The 23607-nt window shown below is 52.6% G+C and overlaps 1 protein-coding gene across 1 annotated transcript in view; it reads right to left on the bottom strand.

Moving 5' to 3' along the window:
- CERK (ceramide kinase) overlaps window positions 1-23607 on the bottom strand; it is a 461681-nt gene that overhangs the window by 9386 nt on the left and 428688 nt on the right. Inside the window, exons 5-10 of the mRNA XM_050805874.1 lie at window positions 20995-21120; window positions 18609-18672; window positions 14800-14945; window positions 8578-8652; window positions 5939-6091; window positions 1542-1647 (exon numbers count right to left, since the gene is read on the bottom strand). Coding sequence (XP_050661831.1) covers window positions 1542-1647; window positions 5939-6091; window positions 8578-8652; window positions 14800-14945; window positions 18609-18672; window positions 20995-21120 — 670 coding nt within the window. The remainder of the gene's footprint in view (window positions 1-1541; window positions 1648-5938; window positions 6092-8577; window positions 8653-14799; window positions 14946-18608; window positions 18673-20994; window positions 21121-23607) is intronic.

Genomic DNA, 23607 nt, shown 5'->3' with positions numbered 1-23607 from the left:
TTCAGAATGAGACCTACTTTTAAAATGACACATTCAACATGTCCTTCTCTAAAAGGTTTGGACATGAGGAGAAGCACAGCATGAGGACGCTGAGGTGCCACCTGGAGTCGGTGTCTGCCTGGCCCTGCAGTAACATAGCCTGGCTGGGAGAAGGGACCCAGGCACTGGTTCCTCCCGCGGACTCCTGGGATGAGGACTCATTGACTTTCAGATAACAAATCATACAGGGCTTATCTGTTCCAGTCAATAACAAGCAAATAACTCAGAACCATCGGCTTACAACTTAGTCATTCGTCTGGCACATCCTGCTGGTCTTGGGGGCTGCTGGATTCACACTGTCAAGCAGGACAAGTGTGTGCACGGGTGGAAATCGCTATCAGCCGCCGAGTTCTTTAATGCAGTGACGCAAACAGCACCTGCCTCTAAATATTCTCATTTTACGGTCTCAAATTCTTCACTTAAAAAAGGAAAGGAGCTAGGAGAAGGAGGTTCTGAAGTCTGCATGACTTGAAAGGACAAAGTGAATGTCCTTCACAAAGGCGCAGCTGTCCCCACAGCCCCGTGTCCTCAGCTCCAGGCAGAGCAGAGACGGGATGACCATTCAGGCGCCCTCCATGGCGCCGCTAGTGAGGTCATGCGGCCTGGGACAACGACGTTTAGATTTATTTAAGGTTCTATTTACACTGGTCGGATATTACTGAGTACACTGTGTGGGGGTAGGGGGCGGGGATACACCAGGTGAGAGGGGTCACTGCTTGGTCATTCACGTATACACCATTGCAGAGCCTGCACTGGCCAAACCGGGAGAGCACAGCGTTCTCAGCTGTGGTTGACTCCACTCAGCCTCCCCTCCCTGGCGGGACGCCGCTTTCCCTTTGCATCGCCTCTCCCTGGGCGGCTGCCCTGGCTCTGCCCCCTAACCCCTGGCACCAGCCCTTGTTGCCAGCTCAAGCCTTCTTGCTGAGGGTCCCCTGCCTTCCTGTGGGGTTGAGGGTGTGCCTGGCCTGGGCTCTGCTTACTGTAGAGTGGGCTCCTGCCTTGGAGCACGGGGCTAACATGGGTGAGGGTCTCAGCCAGCGGTGCGGACAGGAGGGTCGCTGCTGAGAGCACACACTCCAGCCAGCTCTGCCAACAGTCCTGCCACCAGCGCCCTGCACACACACGGTCACCGAGAAGGCATCTGCCATCCTTTCCTGCCTGCATTTTTTCTCCATTAGGCCCCCGCAGGGTGCAAAGGGAACCCCAGCAGGGGCAGACCCTGTGCTCGGCCCCCACTCCAACAGTGGGTGTGGGACCGTCCCCCAGAGTCCTCATCCCTGGCACAGAAGCGGCTGCCTGAGCAGGCCATGAGGACAGAGATGGTGACAGCAAGCCCCACGCACGCCTAGGCCATCATGGGCATCAACAGGCATCGTGTCTCTGGGCACGCTGCATCCAGCACCCTCCGCCACATTTGGAAAATACTTCCGCATTCACCTTCCTCATCGGTCTGCTTTATTTCCCGTCATTTGCAAGAGAAACACACACAAAAATGCACTTACCCTGCCCGGCAGGGTTTCCCATCCCTTGGAGATCCCACCGTGTGTTGTGCAGGGAGGAAGGACACTGTCCCTTCATAGCAGTGGTGGGAGAGAAAGGTCTTTAAACCTGGAAACAGAGTGCAGCGAAGAAAAAACGTCCACAAGGGTCCTTGCTCGGTGAGGATGCTGTGCTGGGCAGTGTCAGAAACGTTGCTGAAACTGCATCTGCCTAAACCATCTGCCGGAGGGAGAGGCCAGGCCTGCTTCAGGCAATGTCACCACCGAGGGCAGTGGCAGGATCTCTACCCTCCCGCGGGATAACAGCACGTCTAGTCATGGTGCTGGCGCCTTCTGACACCCACTGATGCTGGGACAGTCAGGGCTCTGGCCACTGTCGACGCCAGCAAAGCAGGGCCTTTGCCATCAGCCACCCCGTGTAGCCTCGATGATGTGGCCTGTGGGCTCCAGTGGCTCAGGGTCATCCCCTCCATCCCTTCATGAGGGTTGGCGATGCCCCCACCTGCCCCAGGGCGTGGCCCCCACTGGGGTCAGCCACAGCCCCTGTGACATCCTAAAGAGCTCAGGACAGAGGCCAGGGCCGCTGCCACCCAAAGTCTGGGGCCGCCCTCCAGGCAAATGTGTGTGCTGTCCATGGGCTGCCTGCAGCCTGGCACCCAGGGCTGTCTGCGAAACACCACCCAGCAGGATAGCAGGGACTGGGCAGGATGCAGGAGGGGGGCCCTGGGGCGCCGTAGGCCACACCAGGAACCTGGCCGTGTCCTGAGTGTCTCAGGGCGACATCATTCCTCCCTGTCTGATGCTGGGGCTGGTGCTGCCCTGTATGACATCTGGGGTGGCAGTGACAGCCTGCAGGGAGCCCACCCCCAACCTTACCCCAACATACAGAGGCCTCCATCCTCCCCACACATCCCCGCCCGCAGACGGCAAGCCCGCAGCCAGTGTGCACCGCCCAGGGTCGGGGAAGCTGCCGGCAAGAGCAGTCTGGCTCCCAGGACATCTGTGCCTGAAACTCAGCTCCCAACTGTCCCCAGGACAGCCCTGCCTGTGGGTCTTGGACCTGGCAGGGGCCAGGTACCTGGAATGCACTCAGTAGGCGGGCCCTTCCAGGCTGCAGCTCCGCCTCCCCGCATGGTGGCTCTGGCCTCTCTCCCTGCTCCTCCCATGGGGGTCCCACGAGGACATCGTGTCCATGGCCCTGGGAGGAGGCCGACCCACCAGTCAGCAACCTTCCAAGCCAGCTCCCCGCTCAAGTGCAGGGCGCTGGGGGGCAGCGGCCTCATCACCCAGATGCAGCCTCCAGGGTGACGCCTCACTGGCTTCTGATGTCCCGGGTTCTGTCTGCCCCTAGATGGGTCCCCAGATGTCCTACCGGCACCTAAAACTCCACTTGGCTTAACAGAGTATGTCATTTCCACAGGCTCATTCTCCTTCAGGGCCCTCTGTACTGCCCCAGAACAGCCAGACGCTTTCCGCCTCACAGCCACTGAACCCAAACCCGCCTTCTTGAAAGCATCTCAGGCCCTGTGGCCGGGATGGGGATCCCGAGACCCGGGAGGCCTCTCCTGCCTTGGGGCTCTCATCCTGGTGGGAGGGACAGAGCTGCAGCCACTGCCTGCGGTGATGGGCTGAGGGCCAAGGGAGGGCCAGGCATGCAGGGGGCTGCCTGCCACCCCACCCCAGCAGGCAGGGACAGGGAGGGGGCGTCCCAGGGGCCTTGCTGGGCAGAGCCACACTGGGCTCAACAAAGGGCAGTTGGGCGAATGGCACAACCCAAACTGCTTCCCAAAATTCTCACGGCTTCTCTCATTTTCTCGGTATTACCTTTCTTAATAAGCCTTAGATAAATACCTAACTTTTCCATTTCTTAGGTTTTAATTTTCAAGCCACACTAGTTTTTTAATTTCGTTAGATCTTTTTAAGCTTCGTAAAGTTTGCCAAATTACTATTTCTTTCTCTCATATGAAAAGGGTTAAGATTTCAGTATTAGGAATTACTCGATTTAATTTGATACAGATGTATCTGAAAGCGAACTGTAAAGAGCCGGGAAAGTCAACTGAGCAGTGAGAATGGCACACCTCACGGTCTACATCTTCTTTTCTCTTCTCTTTTCTTTTTTTCTTTTCTTTTGAGACTGGGTCTGGCTCTGTCGCCCCAGCTGGAGTGCAGTGGCCCAATCTCTGCTCACTGCGGCCTCTACCATCTGGGCTCAAGGGCTCCTCCTGCCTCAGCATCCTGAGTAACTGGGGTGCCTGGCTAATTTTGTTTTTAATTTCTGTCCAGATGGGGTCTCCCTATGTCGCCCAGGCTAAAATTCTACTTTTCTTTTTTCTGAGACAGAGTCTCGCTCTGTTGCCCAGGCTGAAGTGTAGTGGCATGATCTCGGCTCACTGCAGCCTCTGCCTCCTGGGTTCAAGCGATTCTCCTGCCTCAGCCCCCTGAGGAGCTGGGACTATAGGCGCCACCACCATGCCTGGCTTGTTTTGTATTTTTAGTGGAGACAAGGTTTCACCATGTTGGCCAGGCTGGTCTTGAACTCCTGACCTCAGGTGATCCACCTGCCTCGACCTCCCAAAGTGCTGGGATGACAGGCGTGAGCCACTGCCCCTGGCTAATTCTATGTATTTTTAAAGTTCTCCTTTTCCAGCATTTAAAAGCTGCTGATGTTGCACCCACTGCCTGACGCGTGCAGACTGCAACTCTTACATAGTCTGAGCTCAAACCAGCGTTCATTTCTGGTTCATTCTAAGCTCTGTGGTTGGGCAACAGGTTACCACCATCTGGCACGAGGCCCCAGCAGCAGCCCCGGGAGCCTGGAGGACCTTTGTGTTCCGAGGCCCGCCCGGACCTGCCATGTTGGATGCTCTGGGTTCTTCCAAGCCCTCCAGAGGATGCTGGTGCCCACCACAGTCTGAGGATCCCTGGGCTCAAGGAAGAGTGAGGCAGGATAAGGGCAACCTGTCTGTGCCTGTTTTCTCAGTGATGCAGGAGTACCTGCTGGGGCGAGAAGAACACTGTGCAGAATGAAAGCTTTTGGGCTTCGGGAGCGCAGTGTGGCATTCGCTCACACTCGTCCTTCTCTGTGCCCGCCGCGGCCTAGCCGTAGGAAGGCAGAATCTTGCCTGTTTTTTTCATGGACACGTCCCTGCATCAAAAACCAGGCCCGGCATAAAGCAGGGGCTCAGTAAATACGTGCTGGTGAGTGTATTTCACTTACGTGGCTAGCTATGGTGTAACTCCAACAAAACCACGAAACCTCATTGAATGAAGTAAAGGATACTTGCACCTGAAGTTACGGACAAGCTTCCGCACAGATATCCCAGGCTGAATTTCTGCACAAAGTTCTTGCCACTTTGACTAATAAGCTCACAGTGATTATAAAACTATTGTTTTCCAAGTCGGGCGTGGTAGCTTACGGTTATAATCCCAGCACTTTTGGAGGCCGAGGTGGGCAGATTGCTTGAGCTCAGGAGTTTGAGACCAGCCTGGGCAACAGGGCAAAACCCTGTCTCTACAAAAATATACCAAAAACAAAAAAATTAGCTGGTCAAGGTGGCGTGTGCCTGTAGTCCCAATTACTTGGGAGGCTGAGGTGGGAGAATCGCTCGAGCCCGGGAGATTAAGGCTGCAGTGAGCTGAGATCCGGCCACTGCACTCCAGCCTGAGTGACAGAGGGAGGCTGTGTCTCAAACAAAAATTTTTTTTTTTTTTGAGACGGAGTCTCGTTCTGTCGCCCGGGCTGGAGCGCAGTGGCCGGATCTCAGCTCACTGCAAGCTCCGCCTCCCAGGTTTACGCCATTCTCCTGCCTCAGCCTCCCGAGTAGCTGGGACTATAGGCGCCCGCCACTTTGCCCAGCTAGTTTTTTGCATTTTTTAGTAGAGACGGGGTTTCACCGTATTAGCCAGGATGGTATCGATCTCCTGACCTTGTGATCCGCCCGTCTCGGCCTCCCAAAGTGCTGGGATTACAGGCTTGAGCCACTGCGCCCAGCCAAAATTTTTAAAATATATTTAAAAAAACTATTTTTTTCCAGTTAACACTTCCACTTGACCTGTGTGGGGCAGCCTCTGTCACCTGCCTACCAGATGTGAGAGGCTGGTGGCCTGGCGTCTCGGGGTTCCAGCATCTGGGGCTCTGGAGTGAACTTCATCTGTCATGGTGTCTATTCTGTGGCTTACGCCTGGGTCCAGGGGGCAGGATCTGGTTCAGAGCAATCCAGGTTCCAGTCCAGACCCCGCCACGTTCTGGCCACGGCACATTTCATGAGGCCCTTAGCTTCCCGTGTGTAAGCAGGTGGGGGCCCACCTCTGACGGTGCTTCGTAGATTCAGTCAGGTAACGTCTGTGAAGGCAGCAGAGGCACGACCAATGCGGGGCGAGTCTGCATGATTCTGAGTTACCTGAAAAGTCGTATCTGGCAAGACCCAACCATCGTTTCTTCTCACTGTCCTTGATGATGTCCCCGTAGAAGCCATAGCCCAGCAGGGACACGGAGTAGCGGAGGAGTGTGCTGTTGTGGTGGACGGAGGACACATCCATGGCCAGCGAGTCCCCTGTGGGAGAGAACAGCCATGAGGGAAGACAGCCCACTCTGGCCCCGCCCCATCCACTCCATCCCCTTCAACAGCACTTTGCAAACACGGGAGTTATGTTTAAAAAGTGTGAAACAAACACAAGGCATTCAATGCAAGGATTCTCTCTCTTGGGGTATTGGATGCCATATTTTTTATTCAAATGGCTGAACTTCACTCAAATTTCTAAAACAGGTTGGGGAGCTGTCCTGTGGGGACTGAACAAGAGCATATCCATGAGGCTCATGAAATGTCATTAACTGAAAGGATGGTGGTTTGAGAATGAAGAAAAAGCACATGGCATTTTAAAACACAAAATCAAGCCAAGCGCAGTGGTTCACACCTGTAATCCCAGCACTTGGGGAGGCTGAGGCAGGCAGATCACCTGAGGTCAGGAGTTCCAGACCAGCCTGGCCAAAATGGTGAAACCTTGTCTCTACTAAAAATACATAAATTAGCCAGGCATGGTGGCATGTGCCTGTAATCCCAGCTAGTGGGGAGGCTGAGGCAGGAGAATCACTTGAACCTGGGAGGCGGAGGTTGCAGTGAGCCGAGATCACGCCACTGTACTCCAGCCTGGGCCACGGAGTGAGACTCTGTGTCAAAAAATAAATAAAATAGGCCAGGTGCGGTGGCTCGCACCTGTAATCCCAGCACTTTGGGAGGCTGAGGTGGGTGGATCACCTGAGGTCAGGAGTTCGAGACCAGCCTGGCCAACATGGTGAAACCCTGTCTCTACTAAAAATACAAAATGAGCTGGGCATGGTGGCAGACGCCGGTAATCTCAGCTACTTGGGAGGCTGAGGCAGGAGAATCGCTTGAACCCGGGAGGTAGAGGTTGCAGTGAGCCAAGATCACGCCACTGCACTCTAGCCTGGGCAATAAGAGCGAAACTCTGTCTCAAAGTAAAATAAAGTAAAATAGAATAAAATAAAATAAAACGTAAAATCAGAAGTAGGCCGGGCACAGTGACTCACACCTATAATCCCAGCACTTTGGGAGGCCAAGGTGAGAGGATCACTTGACCCCAGGAGTTTGAGACACAGGGAGAACCCGTCTCTACAAAAAACCACAAAAATTGGCCAGGTGTAGTGATGCACTTCTGTAATCCCAGCTACTTAGGAGACTGAGGTGGGAGGAACGCTTGATTTCTGGAGGTCGAGGCTGCAGTGAGTCAAAATCATGCCACTGTACTCCAGCCTGGGTGACAGAGTAAGACCCTGTCTCAAAGAAAAAAAAATTCTGACTGGGCGCTGTGGCTCACGCCTGTAATCCCAGCACTTTGGAAGGCCGAGGCAGGTGGATCACCTGAGGTCAGGAGTTCGAGACCAGCCTGACCAATATGACGAAACCCCATCCCTACCAAAAGTACAAAATGAGCTGAATGTGGTGGTGGGAGCCTGTAATCCCAGCTACTCGAGAGGCTGACGCAGGAGAATTGCTTGAACCTGGGAAGCGGAAGTTGCAGTGAGCCAAGATACCGCCATTGCACTCCAGCCTGGGCGACAACTGGGAAACTCTGTCTCACAAAAAAAATAAAAATAAAAATAAATAAAAATTCTAACTGGCTATTTTAAAATACACAATTTCGGCCGGGCGCAGTGGCTCAAGCCTGTAATCCCAGCACTTTGGGAGGCTGAGACGGGCGGATCACGAGGTCAGGAGATTGAGACCATCCTGGCTAACACGGTGAAACCCCGTCTCTACTAAAAAATACAAAAAACTAGCCGGGCGAGGTGGCGGGCGCCTGTAGTCCCAGCTACTCAGGAGGCTGAGGCAGGAGAATGGCGTAAACCCAGGAGGCGGAGCTTGCAGTGAGCTGAGATCCGGCCACTGCACTCCAGCCTGGGCGACAGAGCCAGACTCCGTCTCAAAAAAAAATAAAATAAAATAAAATAAAATAAAATAAAATACACAATTTCTGTGACCTGTCTACTGGGATGAGGAACAGGCGATGGCACTAAAGATCTGTCCTGCCAGAGCCCACCGTGCTGAGTGCCATGGGAAGCCCCTTTTGCTCTTCCTGACCAGGGCTCTGCGTCCTGGACTGAAGCCTCCAGGCCTCACAAAGGCATGCGTTCCACATCCGGCAGCCCAGGCACAGCTGCCCACGCCCACTGCCATGGGCACCACCGCAGGATGTGGGCGGCTTCCCAGCCTCCGGGCAGCAGCCTCTGGAAGAGGAACTGAGCAAGAGTCAGGTGAGCTGAGTGAGGGCATCGCACATGCGGTGGATTCTGTGGGAAAGAACTCGGCCCACACTGGGCCTGCCCCCAGGATGGCCGTCCTGACAAGATGGCCTCAGAGCTGGGTGCTGAGTGGGATCACAGGGCAGCGAGCAGAGCAGGGGACACAGCATGACCCACGTTCCAGAACAGGACGGCAGCGGCTGGAACGCGCGACGGGGACAGGCCTGGGGCACAGGAGGCCTGGCTGCCACCGTGCGCACGTGCAGAGGAGGGGCTTACCAACAACAATGTGCAATGCTGAGGTTTCTGCGTCACTGGTGCCCACCGTGGAGTAACACACGCAGTCTGTTGACCCTGTAAAGGGAAAAAGAAGGTCTTCAATATCATCAGAGTAACTGAGAATTGTAATCGCCTCCCAATTCAGTGAGTGGTACCTCACTCCTTTCCTTCCATGGCCCTAGAGTCAACACTAACGAATAAATAGAATTTACCTACAAAATGAATGTGGAAAATACTAGCGTTGATTCCTCAAGAATATCGAGATTGGGTTGGGCAGTGGCTCACGCCTGTAATCCCAGCACTTTGAGAGGCCGAGGTGGGTGGATGACTTGAGGTCAGGAGATCGAGACCAGCCTGGCCAACATGGTGAAACTCCGACTCTACTAAAAATACAAAAATTAGCCAGGAGTGGTAGCATGCATCTGTAATCCCAGCTCCTCGGGAGGCTGAAGCAGGAGAATCATTTGATCTTGGGAGGCAAAGGCTGCAGTGAGTCAAGATCACACCACTGCACTCCAGCCTGGGCAACAGAGTGAGACTTCGTCTCAAAAAAATTAAAAAAAAAAAAGGAGCCAAAAAGTAAACAAACAAAAAGTATAAATGAACGTTTAAGATTATAGCCATAACTTTTTTTTTTTTTTTTTTCTGAGATGGAGTCTCACTCTGTGGCCCAGGCTGGAGTGCAGTGGTGTGATCTCAGCTCACTGCAACCTCCGCCTCCCAGGTTCAAGCAATTATCCTGCCTCAGCCTCCTGAGGAGCTGGGATTACAGGCATGCGCCACCACACCCAGATAATTTTTGTATTCTTAGTAGAGACGGGGTTTCACCATGATGGCTGGTCTCAAACTCCTGACCTTGTGATCCGCCCGCCTTGGCCTCCCAAAGTGCTGGGATTACAGGTGTGAGCCACCCACCGCACCTGGCCCTCGTAAACTTTTGAAGCGGCTGGATGCGGCGAAGGTCACATACGGCCATCACTTGAGATCTTAATACTAGGACAGGCAGCTCGGGTCCCTGCTTCAGTCTGACATTCGCCGTGGACGGGCCGGCTGCAGTTTACGCGTATTTTTATCCTGGGCTTCACCGGCTCAGATGAAAGGCAAGTTGCAGCTGCCCCAGCTGATCACACGGCCTTCCCTCTGAGGACCAAGCTCAAAAGAATGCTCTGCATCCACAGTGACCACCCACGCCTGTGGGAGTAGCTATGCTGGCCCTCAGCATTCCCCACACAGCTGAGTACAGCAGTTCCTCATCCACCCGGCCAGCACTGCTGCCACCCGAGTAACGACCAACCAAACGCTCCCATTCACACGGGAAGGACCAGGCTCCAGGGAGGTTGCTCCCAGCACACGCGCGTCATCTCCTTGAGCCTCTCTGTGCCTCAGGTCATTAGCAGGCAATGCTGGCTGAAGTTACGAGCAGCAGATGCAGTCACAGGCTAACAGGACCGAATGAATGGCGGTCTCTTCTTCCTACAGATGTGCTAATATGAATACGTATGTGGAAGAGACTTGGAAGATAGAACATGCTAGATCAGGTCGCAAAGCAGCTGGAGCCACGCCCTTCAGATGCTCCAGTGACATCTGTCCTGGAAGCAGCTCAACACCTGGGATCCCAGGACCCCAACCCCCACCTGCCCCTCCTGCCCCCAGCCAGCAAGACAAGCAGTGACCTCTGCACCTTCTAGGGGCTGGAACCCTGGAGCATGAGTGAGTTCAGGTACCTACTGCCACCACTGGCTGTGCACGTCCAGGCGGCCTCCCCCATAGGGTCTGTGGCTGTCAGGTCTTACTCACAACTCTTGTGCCTCCAGGCTAGTCCTCGGGTTGCCATGGCGACCGTTACAGGGTCACCCTTGGGTGCCTCCCTCACCCTTACTCCTCCACGCGAGGCGATGCTGCGGCTCAGAGACTCCACACAGCCCCCCACCAGCTACACCCCGGAGACTCAGACCCCCCTGCCGTCCAAGCCAAAGGCATTCTCACCGAGGCCCATGTGCTCTTAGGACCAAATGCAGAGAGCGGTATCAGAGCAGAGTCAGACGCCACCCGCTGCGGAACCACCGCCTCCAAGAACTCCTGCATGGCAGAGTGGAACTCGGCATCTCCCTGCCGGGCCCCTCCCTCCCCACCCCCAGCCACACTGGCTTCCTTGTCCCGAACACCCCCAGCTCCCCCCACCTGCTGCCCTCTGCACCAGCTGACTCCAGGCCTAGGCCCCTCACCTGTCACCTCTCAGAAAGGCCTCCTGGGCACCCATGGAAAGGGGCCACAAAGACACCCTCCCCCCGAGCCCTCCCCCTAGTGGCGTTTGCTACACTGTGCACCCACCCTGGGAAAGGCTTTTATGCCCACATTTGGTGGGGTGCCTGCCATCCTCTCCTGGGGCAGAGGCCACAGCCAAGGTCTAGAGGAGGGCAGGGCACACAGCAGTACCCCCACCCGGACCACAGGGCAGGGCACACAGCGGTACCTCCACCCTGACCATGGCGAAGTGCAGCCTGCATCCCCACGAGCACTCCGGAGCCGCAGGTCTCAGCTCCTGAGGTCGTTTCGAATTTTAAGAGCTGAGGGTTTTAGGGCTTAGTGCTGCCACTGGCAAATGGCGACAAAAGACAGGTTTCTTGCAAACAAGGTAAGAACCATACAGCATAGATGAGAATGCAGAAAAACAGAATTCATGGAATCCAGAGTGCACCACATACAAAGTTAAAAGACCAAAACCTAATTTGGAAAAGAGTTGTAAGACACAAAAACCAATGAAGGGCAAATAACATATAAACAATGTTACGGACAATTAGAAAGTGACAGGCCGGGCATGGTGGCTCACGCCTGTAATCCCAGCACTTTGGGAGGCCGAGGTGGGCAGATCACGAGGTCAGGAGTTCAAGACTAGCCTGGCCAACATGGTGAAACCCTGTCTCTACTAAAAATATAAAAATTAGCCGGGCACAATGGCAGGCGCCTGTAATCGCAGCTACTGGGGAGGCTGAGGCAGGAGAATTGCTTGAACCTGGGAGGTGGAGGTTGCAGTGAGCTGAGATCATGCCACTGCACTTCAGCCTGGGTAAAAGAGCAAGACTCTATCTCAAAAAAAAAAAAAAAAAAAAGTGACAATGCCCTCTTGCTTCCGCATGGAAGCAAGCAAGGGAAAGGAAGTTTACAAAAGCACACAATGCAAACAGCAAGAGGATCTGTGAAAACAGTGTGGCCTCATGCATAATGAAAGAAATACAAATAAACAGAGTAAATAAAGATAGTGAATAAGGCAGCATACTCAGCCTATCAGATGGGATAAAAGTTAAACCACAGACAAACCTCCAGGCTGCGCCAGGCTCAGGAAAACTCCCCCTCCCAGCCCCGTGGGTGGCCTTCATGGGAGAATTAAGTGGGCCCAGAGACTCCACGTCAAGGGATGTCCACAAGGAAATGATGACCTGGAGCCTCTGAGAGCCACACATGTGAAGGGGTCAGGGTCCTTCATGAGTGTGGAAGATGCAGAGAGAGTATGGAAAGAAGGATGGAGTGAGGGCCTGGGATGAAGATGGCAGGAGATGGAGCCTTGATCTCACTCAGGCACGCGTGGCCTTAGGGAGACACAGTGCAAGGCCGACAACTTTGGTTGTCTGGGTCATTCAAAGAATCAGAACGGGCTGGGTGCGGTGGCTCATGCCTGTAATCCCAGTACCTTGGGAGGCCAAGGCAGGCAGATCACTTGACGTCAGGAGTTTGAGACCACCCTGGCCAATATAGCAAAACCCTGTCTCTACTAAAAATACAAAATTAGACAGGCATGGTGGTACACACTTGTAGTCTCAGCTACTCAGGAGGCTGAGGCAGGAGACTCGCTTAAGCCCAGGAGGCAGAGGTTGCAGTGGGCCGAGATAGCACCACTGCACTCCAGCCTGGACGACAGGGTGAGACTGATTCAAACAAACAAACAAACAAACAAACACGAAGAACTGGAAGGCCACTTGAACCGGCGCCAGCCAGCAAGACAAGTGGTGACTGGCCAGGCATGGTGGTGCACGCCTGTAATCCCAGCACTTTGGGAGGCAGAGGCTGGTGGATCATTTGAGTCCAGGAGTTTGAGACCAGCCTGGGCAACATGGCAAAACCCCATCTCTACAAAAATGTGAAAAAAAATGAGCCGAGTGTGGTGGTGCACGCCTGTGGTCCTAGCTACTTGGGAGGCTGAGGCAAGAGGATCACTTGAGCCTGGGGCAGTCTAGGCTCCAGTGCACTCGATCACGCCAGTACACTCCAAACTAGGTGACAGAGTGAGACCCAGTCTCAAACAAAAAGACAAGCCGTGATCTCTCACCTTCGGGAGCCTGGAGCATGTGTGTGAACATAGAGCTCGACCTGACACAGCTGTGCTCAGTCTTTCAACAGACATCTAAGAGAGCCTCTCGGTGCCAGGGTTGGGTGCCCCACTGAGGACACACCACTGAAAGCCAGCGCCCCACCTTCGGGGAAGACAGACATCAGCCAGGGCCCAGGGGCCCTCCTGAGCCATCCGCTCTGGCCAGCTCTTCTGCTCTCCCCACTCCTCACTGCCTGGCAGGAACCGAGAGGTCGGTGGCACACACGAGGCCTGAGAAGGATGCGAAGAAATCCAGCAGAGGCTCCGCCGAGATCCAGCGGGACATTTCCACAATGCTTTGGTTTAACTGAGAGACTTGTTATGAGAAGGGGGTGCTGAGAGCTTTTTCTCTATTGAGCTATTTCTTTTTTTTGAGACGGAGTCTCGCTCTGTCACCCAGGCTGGAGTGCAGTGGCGTGATCTCGGCTCATGGCAACCTCCGCCTCTCGGGTTCAAGCGAGTCTCCTGCCTCAGCCTCCTATGCATGTATTGAGCTATTTCTAAAGAACGATTTCTCCCCTTCGTGTCTCCCAGCCAGAAGCCGGACTGTTCTTATCAGACAGGACTCTTCTCAGGCGAGCGGCATTCTTCTAAAACTCATCAGGCGATATTACGAAAAATTCTTCTCTACAAATAACCGCATCCCACCTTCCCCAATAGCCAAAGGGAAGGGGTCCTCACCAGACGATCATCCCTTTCCTATATGCTTAAAACCGTGACCTTCGTCAACTTGTTGCTAACAATTATTAGTAATTCATGAGATATTACGCTAACACAAATCCCCCTAAAAATGAATCTTGATATTGAAAACATCCGCAATGTCACCATCTATGGGCAACACTTTGCCTCACACCGTTATTCACAAGCTCTGTCATTAAGGAGTAACGGCTTAAGTTCAAAGGACGACTCCTTCAAGTAAACACTGGCCCACAATGTCACCTGTTGGAGGCAGGTTAGAGTTGAGAACAGCACACACAGAGAAGGTGGCTCGGGGACTCTGTCCCTTGTGAGGGCTGGCCTTTCCCCTTGCTTTGCAGCAAAGTGGGCTCTAAGCCTCCAACTCTGGCTCCCATCTGGTGACCTTGTGACCTCACCCCCAGTGCCTCCTGTTTTCATTCATAAAATGGGAATGACTGTGGTGCTCATGTCCCAGAGCAGTGACCAGAGTGAAAGTATGCACTGTGCCGCCACCCTCGGGGCCAGACACAAGGCCAGAGAGGACAGAGGCACCTCGTCCCCTGGCAGGTCATTCGTAAAGCCTGCAACTCACCACACTCAGGCCCTCACCTTGACTCAGCTTAACAGTGTGATTTTTCAAAGAACAATCACAGAAGGATGTGCTTCACAGAAGGATGTTGAATGGACCAAGCCAAACCAGCACTTCAGGACACAGCCCAGCTGCTCCCAGGCTTAACCAGGACCTGCCCTTGGTTCCGCCCCAACCTTTCCTGCTCAGTCTCCTCCCAACTCCCCAGCCTGATTCCGTCTGCTCACACCCACCCAAACTCCCAGTTCCTTCAGGTCCAGAAGTCACTTCTTCCAGAACGCACCCCTGCCGACCTACCTACCTGCTCTGGGCACCGGGGGCTTCCCCACTCCAGGATGCGCCCCTGGTGGCAGGATTCTCCTGCCTTGCGAGAAGCAGCCTTCGGGGGAGTCAGGCAATTTTCCACAAGTGTCTACTTCATTGGGGTCATACTCTCAACGATGTCGCCCCAAGAGTGGCCCTAATGGTAGGAAATCTGTACGAACCTAACTAAGTATAATTGGGTTAAGTGTCCGAGGTGGCTGCTTGTGCAGAACAATTCCTAAGGACGGGGATGAAGAGAACAGAGAACGCCAGGCCGGCTCCGTACCCGCGGGAATGATTCCGATCCGGAGGCTGCTGGGGACCAGCACGGCCCGGGGGTGGTTCTGGTCGACCCCGGCGCTCCTCTGTGTCCTCCCAATCAGACCGTGCAGCACCTCGCTGAACATGCCGTCTCCGCCGACACAGACGATGCTGCAGGAGGAACACAGCTGGTCAGGGCTCCTGCAGGTGCGGCCTCTGAGCACAGCAGGCCTGAGGCATCCAGCTTCAGGAGGGGCAGCCTGCGCGCCTGGCCCTTGGCAGGTGTCTGGGACTGTGGCTCCTGAAATGTCCCTAAGTGATAAGGTCATGCCTCCGTACCAGTTGGCCTAGACCACGTGTACAAATAACAAGATTTATGGCAAATACTGGCTTTCCTTCTGTGAGTCTGGAATTCAGGTTGCCAGGCAGAGAACGCCTGCACTGCATCAAAACCACTACACTCTGGGTCTCAGGACTCAAGTTTGCGGGGCAGGAACCGCAGGCCTGTGCTGCTGCATTTGTGGGAGCAGAGAGGGTGCACTCCAGGCGACCCGCACTGCGGGAGAGGCACAGCAACCTGCGCGGAGACGTTTCTCCTTTGCTGAGCCCCCTGTGCAGCCTTGCTGTGTCCTGTCAGAAATCTCAGCCGAGAGCACGACTAGCTCAGGCAGCAAATCACCAGCTGTGTGGGTGGTCTTGAGGACCCAAGGCAAGAGCAGAGGGGACGGAATAAATGCTGGACAAAATGGGTCATGAGACAACCTAAGGAGAGGAGACGGAGAAAGGGGGCAGTGCTGAAGGGAGTAAAGATGGGTTGGTCTTAGGGCATGATGTCCTATGCTGGGGGTGACCCACAGGGAACTAACACTGAGGCAGCAGAATGAGAGGTGCAGGCATGGAGACAGACATGTCACTGCAGCCCAGAGGGAAGGCAGAGAACAGAGCTCAGGTTTCCTGGACATCTTCGCAGCCTACAGCAACCCAAGAGCTCCCATCACCCGGGAAGAGAGGGCTGCATGTGGAAGCGCTGCCCGTAGAGGAATGGCGTTGAGACGACTGGGGGTGCAGCCTGAGAGTCCTCCCTCAAACATGACAGCATCAAGGCGCCTGCCCATTCCCCAGTGGGTCTGGCTGTGCGGGCGTGCCCAGTCTCTAGGGCTGGGATCTCTGCCCACCACCCACCACGCAGGCCACCTGCTTCGGGCCCGGCTCCCGTGGGAAGGCTCTTCGCCCTTCCCCGTAGCCTAACCTTGCACTGGGGCCGCCTTCCCAGTGGGGCTGTGGTTTCGAGGACAGGGCATCCTTGAACGTGCAGTGTAGCCCCTGTGCGTTCACGGATCACTCAGACAGGCAGCTCAGTTGCAGGAAGAGCAGCCCTCACCGGCTAGACCTCCTGGCCTCCTGCAGGGCATGTCCCTGGGTTTGGGGAGGAGGTGTGCTTTCAGGAGGCGAGGCCCACGGCATGACTGGCTGATCCCTTGGCTAGGGTGGGTGCAATAAGGTACCAGCCCCATCCCTGCTGAAAAGTAAAGACTGTCTTCCTGCCAAGCTGCCGTCGGGTGGAGTGGGTGGGGGGGAAGTGCGTGGAGGAGCTGCTGTCGGGTGGAGTTTGTGGGGGGAGGTGTGTGGAGGAGCTGCCGTCGGGTGGAGTGGGTGGGGGGAGGTGCGTGGAGTAGCTGATGTCGGGTGGAGTTGGTGGGAGGTGTGTGGAGGAGCTGCCGTCGGGTGGAGTGGGTGGGGGGTGTGTGGAGGAGCTGCCGTTGGGTGGAGTGGGTGGGGGGACGTGCTTGGAGGAGCTGATGTCGGGTGCAGTTTGTCCAGGGGAAGTGCGTGGAGGAGCCGCTGTCGTTGGGTAGAGCGGGTGGGGGAGGTGCATGGAGGAGCTGCCGTCGGGTGGAGTTGGCGGGAGGTGTGTGGAGGAGCTGCTGTCAGGTGGAGTTGGCAGGAGGTGCGTGGAGTAGCTGCCGTCGGGTGGAGTGGGTGGGGGGATGTGCTTGGAAGAGCTGATGTCGGGTGGAGTTGGTCCAGGGGAAGTGCGTGGAGGAGCCCCCATCGGGTAGAGCGGGTGGGGGAGGTGCGTGGAGGAGCTGCTGTCGAGTGGAGTTGGGGAGACGTGCGTGGCGGAGCCGCCTGCTTCCTGGAGCTCATGAACAGAACACTCCCGTATTAGGAGGGGGGCAAAGGGGTATCCCTGTCAGCACCTGGGGGCAGGGGCTCCTTTCATTTCCCTTTCTAACCTTAGCACCAGCAGAGTGCTGGGACCTGGCGGACACCCGATAATGTTTGTGGAATGAATAATGATTTCAATAAATACTTGCTGCAATTGATAACACATTGCTCACAGATTCCAGATGGAACAGAGAGAAGAAAACAAGAAGCCAACCAATGACAAGGCCATTAACCGCAGGGGAAGAGCTCGACTCAAGAGGAAAAGTGCAATTTTAAGCGTAAAGAACAGCATCAAAAGAACTGGACAGCCTTGAGTACATGAATTTGAAAACTTCTACTGGCAAGAATTAATGCCATAAGCAAAATTAAAAGACAGTTTCAAAACTAGCCAAAATATTTGCAGAAATATGAATGTAAATATGAAATGCCTATTATTTGTTGGATAAAAGAACAAATGACTAAAATTATGGCCAACAAAAGAAAATGGGCCAAAGACATAAAAATCAATTCCAAGAAGCCAGCTAGCCAATAAACACATTCCTTAAAAGATTAGAGACTTGCACATGTCAAATTAGCAGAGAAATTTTATACTGATAATACCAAACATGTTGACAAAGACAGTAAATAATGTACTATAAGACAGAATGTAAGCTGGCCGGGCGCGGTGGCTCGTGCCTATAATCCCAGCACTTTGGGAGGCCAAGGCAGGTGGGGTGGATCACCTGAGGTCAGGAGTTTGAGACCAGCCTGGCCAATAGGGCGAAATCCTGTCTCTACTAAAAACACAAAAATTAGCTGGGCATGGTGGTGGGCGCCTGTAATCCCCGCTACTCCGGAGGTTGAGGCAGGAGAATCTTTTGAACTTGGGAGGCGGAAGCTGCAGTGAGCCGAGGTCATGCCACTGCACTCCAGCCTGGGCAACAAGAGAAAAACGCCGCCTCAAAAAAGAAAAAAAAAAAAAAAAAAATGAAGTTAATAGAATCTCTTCCGAAAGCAATATGGCAGAGTACACAGCAGAGATTTTAAAATGTTAATCTCCTATGACTAATTTCATTTCTAGGAATTTACCTTTAAAAATGTAGATGTATGCAGAGAGATTTATGTACAAGAATGCTATCCTATTCTAAGAGCAAAAATTGGAAAGAGCCTAAACATTTACAAGTGAGAGGCTAAATAAATATGGCATGCCCACATAATGGGCCATGATATGGGCATTAAAAATAGTACCTCTGGGAACTGTTTGGGAATTTTGGGGAAAAGAAGAATCCCAAACTGTAAAAACGACAGCATCTAAACTTTCTTGATAACGGGCTTGGTTGATTGGCTTCTCTGTCTACGCAGCGCCGCATAAGCACGTCTCGTGAAAGACTGAACGGAAACAGAACCAGCAAACAACCATTCTTGCCCAGCCCAGCCAGGGAGGAGCGTGTGACTCTGCACTTTTCTGCCTTTTTTTTCTGGCCTTTCTGTAAGGAGCATGTTTACTTTTACAATTGGTTGTGGGCGGAGGGATGGGGGCGGCGGGGGGGGGGGGGGGGGGGGGGGGGGGGGGGGGGGGGGGGGGTGGTGCAGATTTAGGAAAGGGAGCTCTCAAAACTAAGAGAGGTGGGTGGAACCTTTTTCATTAACAATGGACTCAATCCCGATGAAAGACGGCTTACTCACCCGTCGTATTTATCTATGTTAATCTCATACAGAGTCTCCTTGGCTTGATTAGCATGTTCAGTAACTGTGGGGAAAAATTACGTCATGCAGTTTATATTCACATCTGGGAGTCCTCTTGTAAAAGGCAAATCATCCATTCTTTTAAAATGAGTTCCTGTAACACCTTCAGGTGGGTTTCCTAGATAAAATGCTTTCTTCAATCCTACATGGCTCTTACGGGACGGGATCAAGCTGACCTCAGGGAACGTGAACATGGCCCTGTCGTGGGCCACAGTCTGCCGGATGAGATGCAGCATTCCTGGCATTTAATTGCTGGCAAATAATAATTTCTTTGAAAGAGATTACATCTGTTTTATAATTTTTCCTTATTATACAAGTTTCCTTACTATACAAGTTCCTTATTTTACAACTTTCAAAATTGTACTCTATACCAAAATGTAGTAAGATGTTAGTGTAGTCTCTATACCCAATGTAAACTTCTATTGAAATTCTACTGTACACACAGTTTTGTACCCTTGTTTTCCTGGTATATCCCAATCACCTTGTTATCATTAAAAATCCCTTGTAGGCTGGGCACGGTGACTCACACCTGTCATCCCAGCAGTTTGCGAGGCCGAGACGGGCGGATCACGAGGTCGAGACGGGCGGATCAGGAGGTCAGGTGATGGAGACCATCCTGGCTAACACGGTGAAACCCCGTCTCTACTAAAAATACAAAAAAAATTAGCTGGGTGTGGTGGCGGCCGCCTGTAGTCCCAGCTACTCGAGAGGCTGAGGCAGGATAACGGCATGAACCTGGGAGGCAGAGCTTGCAGTGAGCCGAGACCACGCCACTGCTTTCCAGCCTGGGCGACACAGCAAGACTCCATCTCAAAAAAAAAAAGAAAAAAAAAATCCCTTGTAAAGACCCTTTAGAAACGCTACATTGCCAGGCGCAGTGGCTCATGCCTGTCATCCCAGCACTTGGGGAGACCGAGGCGGGTGGATCACGAGGTCAGGAGATTGAGACCATCCTGGCTAACATGGTGAAACCCCATCACTACTAAAAATGCAAAAAATTAGCCGGGTGTGGTGGCACATGCCTGTAATCCCAGCTATTCGGGAAGCTGAGGCACGAGAATTGCTTCAACTTGGGAGGTGGAGGTTGCAGTGAGCCGAGATCATGGCACTGCACTCCAGCCTGTCCAGCCTGGGCAACAGAGTGAGACTCCGTCTAAAAACAAAAATAAAAATAAGTAAGTTGTTTCCAATGATTTGCTATAATACAAAGAGTGCAACGGGCTGTTGCGTGCATCCATCTCTGTGAACTTGACTGTGTCCTAGGAGAGATTTAGAAAACATAAAATACTGGGCAAAAATGCCCTCATTTTTCAGGCTCTCAACCCACATTACCAAGTGACTTTTTAACATCATTTCACAAAACACGGTCTCTCCCCGCCTTTCCACATCCAGCACGTGCACTGTGGTACTGTATTATGCATTCTGAATGTCATTTATTGGTGAGATTATTTCTAAGACTTATTAATCCTTTGTGTCTCCTCTTTTGATAATTTTCTGACTATAATTGTTGCCCTTTTATCTTCTCAGTGTTTTTCTTGATGCCTTCTATGCTGAGCCTTGGCTGGAAAATACTAAGTTATTTATTTTGCATTCTTCCCATTCTGGTATGTAAAAAAAAAAAAAAGTTCTATTTTGTTTAAAATAATCTTACAGGATAAAAATCTTGGGCTGGGCACAGTGGCTCATGCCTATAATCCCAGCACTTTGGGAGGCTGAGGTGGGTAAGACCGCTTGAGCCCAGGGGTTCGAGATCAGCCTGAGCAATATGGCAAAACCCCGCCTGTACAAAAAATACAAAAATTAGCCAGGCATGATGGCACATGGTGTGGGAGGCTGAAGCAGGAGGATTTTCTGAGCCAGGGAGGCTGAGGTTACAGTGAGCCACGACTGCTCCACTGCACTCCAGCCTGGGCAATACAGTGAGACACCGTCTAGAAAAAACAAACTTTTCTAGTGACTATACTTGAATCATTTTTCTTTTTTTTTTTTTTTTGAGACGGAGTCTCGCTCTGTCGCCCAGGCTGGAGTGCAGTGGCCGGATCTCAGCTCACTGCAAGCTCCGCCTCCCGGGTTCACGCCATTCTCTTGCCTCAGCCTCCCGCGTAGCTGGGACTACAGGCGCCTGCCACCTCGCCCGGCTAGTTTTTTGTATTTTTTAGTAGAGACGGGGTTTCACCGTGTTAGCCAGGATGGTCTCGATCTCCTGACCTCGTGATCCGCCCGTCTCGGCCTCCCAAAGTGCTGGGATTACAGGCTTGAGCCACCGCGCCCAGCCATCATGTTTCAAACTTACTTCTACATAGTTAACACAGAATTTGCACCTTACCGATGATGTCAGTGGTGATGGAGGCTAAGGTGAACAGTGGTGCCACTTTCCTTTCATATATCCGCTTGCCTTGTCCTTTTCCTCCAAACGGGTTGATAAATACCAGTAAATGCTTTGGTCTGGATGCTGCAAGACAACAACATGTAAATAGCAATGAAAATAACAAAATCAAAATGAAGAGCTCTGCTACTGGGCGACAGAGTGAGACTCCGTCTCAAAAAAAAAAAAAAAAAAAAAAAAAAAGAAAATAACAAAATCAAAATGAAGAGCTCTGCTACTGGACAAAATCAAACCGTGGGAGTTTTAGGATTCTGCTTAGTAGTATCTGAAGGAAAGTATTTTTAAATGTTAAAGAACAATGACAAAGAGTTTCCTGATCTGTGAAACAAGAAAATTAACAGGTTGTCCAACTGAGCAAAGGCTGTGTCAGACACCATGAAAGTCCCACGAACTCAGAATTCCGACTGCGACAGACTCTCTCTGCTCTGAAGGGTGCTGTCGGGTGCACATGCTGGGGCGGCAGCCTCATTCTTCTGCAGGTGAAGGAGGCGAGCGTGCGGACAGCAGGAAGAAGGAAGGAGACGTCGGGAAGAGTCTTAGGAGAAGTGGACAGGCGGGCATGGAAAGAAGAAGCCACACAGGGAGATGCTCGTGGAGATGGAAAGACAGAAGCCAATAACCTCACTTCCGTCTCTCCAGGGACCCCACCAAACTCCCATGCTTGGGTTTCCTCAGTCACCCCCATTTTCTTATAACAACTTCCACATTTCTGTTTTGGTGGGTTCATGTAACTCTGCTACTTAAAATAACACGCTTAACTAACAAATCAATACAAGCAACAAGACAGTATCTGCCCAAGAAAACTGAAAACTTAAGTCCATACAAAAACCCAGATACAGGGCCAGATGCGGTGGCTCACGCCTGTAATCCCAGCACTTTGGGAGGCCGAGGCGGGCGGATCACGAGGTCAGGAGATCGAGACCATCCTGGCTAACATGGTGAAACCCCGTCTCTACTAAAAAGAAATCCAAAAAATTAGCCGGGCGTGGTGGCGGGCACCTGTAGTCCCAGCTACCTGGGAGGCTAAGGCAGGAGAATGGCATGAACCTGGGAGGCGGAGCTGGCAGTGAGCTGAGATCATGCCACTGCACTCCAGCCTGGGTGACAGAGCGAGACTCTGTCTCAAAAAAAACAAAATAAAACAAAACAAAAAAACCCAGACACAAATGTTCATCACAGCACTCTACACAACAGCGAAGCAGTGGGAACAGCCCAAACGCCCATCACCTGAAGAAGAGATCAACGAGATACAGTCCACACATCCATGGAACATCTTTCAGTCATGAAATAAGCAAACTACTGGGGCGTGAACAACATGACTCAATGTGAAAACAGTACGCAGAGAGACTGAAGCCTTCCACCCTGGAGCACACGTCACACAGTCCCACACACGTGAAGTTCGAGAGTGGGCAAAACAACCACAACCACAGCTACAAGACAACACCAGCCTGGGCTCCCTACCTGACTGGGAAACATCATGAGAAGACTTCTGGGGTGACAGAAGCCTGGATGGGTTTGAGTTACAAAGCTTTGTGTGTTTCAGAAGTCATTGATTGACACTTAGGATTCTGGCCAGGCACAGTGGCTGACGCCTGTAATCCCAACATTTTGGGAGGCCAAGGCAGGAGGATCATATGAGCACAGGAGTTCAAGACCAGCCAGGGCAATACAGTGAGATCCTGTCTCGACAAACAATCAAAAAAATTAGGCCACGCTCAGTGGCTTACGCCTGTAATCCCAGCACTTTGGAAGGGCGAGGTAGGTGGATCACTTGAGGTCAGGAGTTTGAGACCGGCCTGGGCAACATGGTAAAACCCTGTCTCTACTAATAATACAAAAATTAGCCGGAAATGGTGGCAAGCGCCTATAATCCCAGCTGCTCAGGAGACTAAAGCAGGAGAATCATTTGAACCCAGGAAGTGGAGGTTGCAGTGAGCCAAGATCACGCCATTGCACTCCAGTCTGGGTGACAGAGTAAGTGAGACTCCATGTCAAATAATAAATAAATAAATAAATTAGCTGGGTGTGGTGGTGTGCGCTTGTAGTTCCAGCTACTCTGGAGGCTGAGGTGGGAGAATCACTTGACCCTGGGAGGTCGAGGCTGCAGTGAGCTATGGTTGTGCCACTGCATTCCAGCCTGGGCTATAGAGTGAGACATCACTCCAGATTCTACCAATATTACAAAGAAAATGAAGAATTTACTACTAAGTTCACGTCAATAAACTCACAAATTTGGATGAAATGGTTAAACTTCTCAAAAAGCAAAATTTGTCAGAAATACCAGAAGAAATAGAAAATCCGAATAGTCTGACAGCTAATAAAGACACCGAAGCGGCCGGGCGCGATGGCTCAAGCCTGTAATCCCAGCACTTTGGGAGGCCGAGACGGGCGGATCACGAGGTCAGGAGATCGAGACCATCCTGGCGAACACCGTGAAACCCCGTCTCTACTAAAAAATACAAAAAACTAGCCGGGCGAGGTGGCGGGCGCCTGTAGTCCCAGCTACTCGGGAGGCTGAGGCAGGAGAATGGCGTAAACCTGGGAGGCGGAGCT

The sequence above is a fragment of the Macaca thibetana genome, chromosome 10 (genome assembly GCF_024542745.1).
Source record: "Macaca thibetana thibetana isolate TM-01 chromosome 10, ASM2454274v1, whole genome shotgun sequence".
NCBI lineage: Eukaryota > Metazoa > Chordata > Mammalia > Primates > Cercopithecidae > Macaca > Macaca thibetana.
The sequence above is the reverse complement of the archived record's forward strand: the minus strand, read 5'-3'. Positions and strand labels throughout refer to the sequence as shown.